General features: G+C 39.8%; 1 protein-coding gene across 1 annotated transcript in view; it reads left to right on the forward strand.

Annotated features, from left to right (window-relative positions):
* Nucleotides 1-7,106, forward strand: part of LRP2 (low density lipoprotein receptor-related protein 2) — a 126,875-nt gene that overhangs the window by 66,364 nt on the left and 53,405 nt on the right. Inside the window, exons 32-34 of the mRNA XM_010143223.1 lie at nt 804-970; nt 4,475-4,618; nt 5,537-5,646. Of these exons, the coding sequence (XP_010141525.1) occupies nt 804-970; nt 4,475-4,618; nt 5,537-5,646 (421 nt within the window). The remainder of the gene's footprint in view (nt 1-803; nt 971-4,474; nt 4,619-5,536; nt 5,647-7,106) is intronic.

Below are 7,106 nucleotides of genomic sequence, written 5' to 3' on the forward strand. Positions count from 1 at the left end.
CCTGCTGCCCTCTATGCAGCAGCAGCCCAGTTCCCTATCTGGTGGTAGCTCGTGACTATGGAGAGAAGAGCCTAGAATTTGTTCACCAAAGGCACAAGCACAAGGAAGAGGGGAATTTGTGTTCAGGAGATTCTCTTCCCCTAGCAGATGAGGAATCAAGTTGCTGACACTTACTTTACAGCTCTCCAATGCATTTTCTCAGGTCATCTGACTAGACACCCTTTATTAACAAGATTTAAGCATAAAGGTACAAGTTTACCTAGAAGTAAATATACTATAAGGCAGTATGTCTACGCCCTTAGTGATAAAACAACAACATGCAGTACCGCAGTTATATTTAATAATAAAGATCAGCAATTGATGCCATGACATTGTACCTTGCTTCTGAGTCCTGCTCAACAGACAGTAGAACCCATCTCAGGCATGTCCTGGGGACCCCTCAGAGGTTTGTCCTGCTGGTTCCCATTCTCAGAGATTTCAAAAAGCTGCTCAGAGCAGCTGCATGAATGTACTTCTTGCCTTGGTCAGCAATGAATGAACGTCCTTCCTCAGAATTTACTTGCACTGTGAATTTGCAGTGTGATTTTACAGTGCTGAAACTTTAAATGTTACAGCAATTACAATAACTCATAACCTCACTCTTAGTGAGGGATCAAACTTCAGGGTAAGTGGCTGCAAAACATCACTGGTAACATTCCACTATTCTCAGCATTAGGGAACTTTCGGGTGGGAGAGGAGAAGCAAATCATAATGTCATTTTCTTGATGAGAAGCAACTCTGAATTACGTTACATGTTTTCACAGTTGAACACCCTTTCCTTATTGCTGTAAGAGATAATATAATTTATGGAATTTCTCTGAACCCTGATGAGAAGACAAATGATGCTATGGTTCCAATAGCAGGAGTCCAAAATGGCGTTGACGTTGACTTTGATGACTCCGAACAGATGATTTATTGGGTTGAAAATCCGGTAAGTTAGTATCTGTGTTAAAAATGTGTACTAAAATAAGAATTTTTATTTTAAAAGAAAGTTTTTACTGAAGTATATTAGTGTTTTGGTTAAGAATTTTGATAAATATAATTGAAAGAAATGAAAGGAGTTTTTGGCAGGAGGGGCGAAGGGTGGTGGTGTCACATTTTTTTTGTTTTGTTTTTTTTCCCCTCTAGGATAAAATAAGGGAGCTTCATCTCTTTTGTAAATTAGTTTTCATCTTTGTCAGCTGAAATTATTAATGCTGTTTCCTGCTCAGCCAGAGATATGAAATATTGGAAAGCACTGACAGAACCATACTCTCAGGCCCCTTTACTATAGTCCAGTCTTGCTCCTTTCTCTCGACTGAGAACTTAATTCTGCAAACACAGTCAGAGCGCTTCTCTGTGGAAGTAGTACGTAGGACACAGTGGCACAAAACATTAGAATGAAAATACATCTAGTCTGAGCACTTAATGAAGTAACATACTAGAGAGGCATCTTATTCTTTACATGGAAGGAAATGTTTGTAAAGTCACAATTTCCAGATAGCACCTATGAGGCTTATAGATAAAAAAAAAGAGTTTGAACTGATTTTTAATAGTGGATTATAATTGTTTGACTAAGTGTTTTTAATGCTTGTCCTGAACTAAGATACAATATGTATTCCCTAAAGTTAACTTGCCACAAAAATTCCCAATTTTTGCAGGATTGGCACTTAGAAATGAAAAGTCTGTGGCAGTCAGGGAGATGGATGTTGTAGGAAACTGCTGATTCAGTAATACATATTCTCTCTTCGAAACTTAAAGCAGTTTTTTTTTTGAGAAAAGCTTAGGCCCTGGAGAAATATAATGGTAGATAAGGACATTTCCAAATATATGTTTTACAAAAGCAATTCACACTAACTTGTTGCCTTTCATTGACACAAGATTTGCATTTTTTTTTCTTAACCTGTTTCCCTTACGTTTTGCAGGTTTGCACTAAAAATAAGTTTAAAAATCACTCATTTTAAAGCCTTTTCTCTGTCATACATAAAGAAATTATAATTTAATTAATTATTCGTTTGCCCGAGGAACTAGATAAATACTTGGGAATCTATTTGATCATCCGTGCGGTTTGAAAAACTATTCTTGACAGATCTCAGCTAGCAGAAAGAGCTGACATTTACAAGAGGTTGAGCAGTTCCGTAGGTAGGTCATGGGCTGATAGATCCAGTAACAGAGCTGGCAAGTGAAATGCCAGGTGGCACTGCAAGGCTGCGTGTGGCTAAGTACAGTATTTTAGTTAGGTCTTGAGCTCTGACAGAAGCGTCACCATGGGCTGTGCTCCCTGTCTGCACCCCTGACCTGCAGCCTCAGGCTGCTATTGCTCCCAGACAGAGCTGAGGCACTTGTGTCAGTCATGGCTCACTCTCTGAAAAACAAATGTTTCTCTATTTCTAATGACAGAAGCTTATTTGCCTACTTCCTTAATTGTAGCACTTACCCATTACCACAAGACCTCATTCTTAACACCCTGTTTTGCCTCCACTCATTGCATGTTTGGTTTTTCCTGGGGTTTGTCTACACTTGCAGAGTTTGTAGCTGTAATTTCGCCGTCGGTGTTAGCAATAATTGAGGCAGTATTTAGAACTCAAGTGAACATCCATCAACTTGCTAACCTTGTCTGAAGCAAGTTCAGGACACAAAGATCAATATCAGAGTCCCCTCTATTCTACTTGAAAAATATTTCCGAAGTATTTTTATCTTCAGCTGTCATGTGCCATGGGTTATTAATTGTCAGTGTCAGTAATAGGCAGGAGAATTCCCAACTGTCTTTAAAGTGCCTATCATACTAGACTATTCAGCTATACTATTCAACGCCCATCAGGGTCTCAAAGTGTAGGGTTTGTACGGTGCCAAAAGTTATCCTGCTTTCCTACGTTTCTTCTGTAGGCCTAGGAATTCAAGGGCAGGTTAATTTGCACATAGCATTACATTATTAGAATTTGGCAAGCAGCACTCTGCTGGTGTCTAAGGCATTCTACCTATTTAAGCCAGCAGGGAATTTAGCCTGGAGTTCTTGTTCAGATTTTTGCCACCTGATATGTCTAGTCTTTTCTGAAGCACCATTTAAAATCTGCACTGAGAAATTTAGACAGGATATTAATATGGTAAAAAAGCAATTAAAAATATGCGTGGTCCCAATGATCACTTAGGGTACTTTCCCTAAAGGTGATGCTACCTTGTTTCTGCTCTGAGATGACAACTGCAACCTGTTCCCTAGTTTTTACTGCTTGGGCCTGCTCTATCTTTGATTCTACCTCCTCCCTTCCTGAACTGAGCTAGTGTTAGATTCACAGCTTCTGTCTTCAAGTGATGCAGAGTCCAGGCTGTAATGGTGCGCAGTATGTTCTGTCTGTTCAAGTTGGCAGTGACCCTCTGTCTTTCCAGTAAAGTGCCAGAACAGAACAGTCCTACTGCAACATGTTGTCTCGGTGAAGGACTGGGGTGGTGTGTTCCAGCACTACCTTGTCTGGGAGCCTGCAACATGGAGTGAGATCTTTCCAGGACAGGCACAGCATTTCAGCATCAGCAGAGGAAGTAATTAGTGAGGAGAGAGAAACAGATTTAAACACTTGCTTACAGCTCCCCTTACCCTACTGACCTCTTCTCTAAAAGCCTTAGTAATGTGCAATATCTGCTAGTATTTTGGTTCTGCATTACTACTAGCTGTGAAAGATTCACATGGTAATACGCGTGGCTTCCACAGAACTCTTGTAAAACTGACGTAATCTGTAGAAAGCTCAGGAAGGCAGCTCTGGTGACCGCTTCAGGCCTTCGTCTGGCTCGTCTCTCTGTTTAGTGCTTGTTTATATCATGCTTTAGCATCATACACTGTAGCTAATACCATAGGATCTGTGAGTCATAAGTTACCATTTCAAGGGTTACCCTTATGAAGAAATCCACAAGGATAATCTTAATCTTGATTCTTGCTGTTACAACTTATTAAGAATTTCGTTCTTAAATATTTATGCATCGAGAGAACACTGTTTTCCTTTACTAGATTTCAGGTATATTCAAGATGGTTAACTGAAGTATCCTGGTAAAAATATTTTTATAATGACATACACATTATAAAAGTGTGACTCTAGTGAGCTTTAATATAAACAGTTCAACCTTATTTTATAATTTTATTTTGGTCAATTAGGTTTTGGTTTGCTGAGGGACATGGTTTAGGGACCCTGGCAGTGCAGGCTGAACAGTTGGACTCGATCTGAAAGGTCTCTTCCAACCAGATGATTCTGTGATTCTGTGAATGGTAATGCCTCTTCGCACTGGATAGTTATGATTTACAATAATATTTTTACAATGTTTATACACTGAGCATATATCAATAAATTTCGCTACTGGATTTTCTTTTTGCTAAGAAAAGATTGTAAAGTAAGTGCTCATGCAGTTGGAATCGAACAGAGTTTCCTGCTCTTAATATTTTTTCACTTTTGTTATCTCTTTTTTTGCCTAGGGTGAAATTCACAGAGTGAGATCAGATGGAGTCAACAGGACAGTTTTTGCTCCAGCAGCTGTTATTGGTGCTCCTATTGGTCTGGCATTGGACTGGATATCTGCAAACCTTTACTACAGTAACCCAGGGACACAGTCAATTGAGGTAATTATTTAAGAGCGACAATTGGAAAGTAAGAGCCTAGATTTTTCACTTTTATGTATACAGGTTCAAATTAGTAAGATTTTTTCCTCAGTGAAAACTTGAAATTAGATTTATTTCAAAATGCAAAAAGGCTGGAGAAATATACTTCACAAATTTAAAAGATAAACCTAAATTTGAGCATAATCAAGAAGATTGAAAGGAGTATATTCTGGGATATTTGTGCATACATATCTTTTTTTTTTTTCTTTCTTCTCCCCTGCCCCCTCCCCCCCACCACCCAAGTCATTAGGGTTCTGGTGTTTGACACACAAACTCATTGATCACTAGAGTTACTTTGTTATTATTATTTTTTTTTTTTTTTTTACTTAAAATCAATGATCCCAGTGAAGTGCATCTGATAGGAATGTTGTCATCAAATACAGTAAGATCCACTCCCAAATGCTTTGATATGATGTTATGTAGCTTTCTGGAAACTTGCAGTCTGATGGTATGTGAAAGACAAAGTTGCCATTTAGTGTAGGGGAATAGAGATAAACAATATATAATACAGTAATGATTGTGAATAAACCTAGTCATTGATGTCCTTATCCCAAAATACAGATATGTGCTATTAAATTAAAAGGCAGCTAATTTAAACAAAATCGAATACTTTCCTTCATCAACCTGTTCAGCCTGTAATACTTTCAATATATTACGGAACCTGAAAGATTAACTATTTGTATACCTGGGATGTTTATTTGTTAACAGAGACAGGTTCTAAGCTGCAAGCAACTCTTCAAGGTCTGCATGTTAGAGAAGGGTGTTTGAGAGAGTCTTCTGCAGTTTCAGCTCCCTGTGGATTTAAGTTTCCTTCCTTTAACTTGCAAATCTGTCATCATTTCTGTATTACATACTCTGATGAGTTCAATGTTTGCATAGGTTCTGAAGCTGCATGGTGATGTGATGTACAGGAAAACACTGATTACCAATGACGGCACCTCTCTGGGAGCTGGCACGCCGATTGGTTTGACAGTTGATCCGGCAAGAGGGTAAATTTACAAAATTGCAGTTGTCTTTGCACATGAGTATATTCTCCACATTTTTCTTAAATTTCAGGGTCTTCAGCTTTCATACTGGATTGGACATAGTTTTGTTTTTTCCGTATTTGTGCAGAATTTGTTAACTCTTTCTAAGCTCTAGAAAATAATTACATGGATTCATAAATTGTTGCATAGATGTTCATTCTCTTTAATTTACCATATACTGATATGGTAAAAATTTTTAATGAAAAAGGATCTCAGAAAATTATGATTGCAAAAAAAAAATCTGGAAAATGGGAACCCAGAGCAAAGAGAACTCTAAAGTCTTTGTAATATCTCGTGATGTCTGTCTTGTGTCCTATCTGTACTAGAAAGACACGCAACGTGGGAAGAATGTCACATGTTAAATAGCATAGCACTAAATGCAATTTTACCATTTTCTCCAGAAAAGAGCTGTAATTTGCTTTTTTTCCAACAGAGTAATCAAAATTACAATATGATGCTTTTTCTTCCCCTCCCTTCCAAAATCACAGTGTTCCGTTGGACCATACTAGTAGTGAGACATTTCTGCCAGTGGCTTGGTAGGCTTTCAGATGAATTGGTGCTTGACTTCTTGTCCCTAGTTGGGAGTCTGACTGCCATGTGCTCTAGGTATTCTTCAGCACCTGAGGCCAGAGCAGTGGACCTATTCCCCAGCACCAGATAATGGAATTCTGTTTCTTACATGCTTCTTTTTAACTTTTAGTTTTAATTCCAAATTGGAACCAAACTCACTGTTGAAACTTTGTAGCCATCTGTGAAAAAGAATTATTATTCTCCTGCTTTGTTGTAATAGTCCTAATAGTTTACTGACTTGTCACCGGTTTGGCGGAGGCTGAGCCAAGGTCCGGTAACGATAATACCTGCCCCTATTCCATCAGAAATAGGGAAAGGGAGAAAGGAATTAGTGAGACCTCTAAAATGCTTTTTGAAAAACTGAAACAAACTTTAATAACACTACAAACCAATATATATTAAATACAAAGGAAAACAGTGAGATATTGAGGGTTCTGGGAAGGCGAGGGTTAAACCAAAAGCAAACACGGACCGCGGCAGCGATCTGAGATGGCGGCGGCCACGTGGTTCTGCCACGTGAGCAGAACACGGAGACCCGCGCAGTTACGAATTACCCGGCAGCGCGAGATAGAGCGGAATTGGGACAAAGTCCTACCAGTCTCTGTCACGGAATGAAGCAAAGCGAAAGCGAACAGCTCTCGGGTGAGCGGGCAGTCCGGACCCGGCTCAGCGGGGCTCCGATGCAAGGCTCTGATGCGGCGTGCCGAGGCGGCACAGCGGCTTTTCCATCAAAAACAGCTCAGTTGTTCTCGGGCACAGCTCCTCAGTCGCGATGAGGGGGGGCCTCTGATCCCCGAGCTGGTCTCTCGCGGCAGCGGTGCTTTGCTGAGGAAGCGGCGGGGGGGGCGCGGGGG

This window comes from Buceros rhinoceros, unplaced genomic scaffold, assembly GCF_000710305.1.
Source record: "Buceros rhinoceros silvestris isolate BGI_N320 unplaced genomic scaffold, ASM71030v1 scaffold9119, whole genome shotgun sequence".
Taxonomy (NCBI): domain Eukaryota; kingdom Metazoa; phylum Chordata; class Aves; order Bucerotiformes; family Bucerotidae; genus Buceros; species Buceros rhinoceros.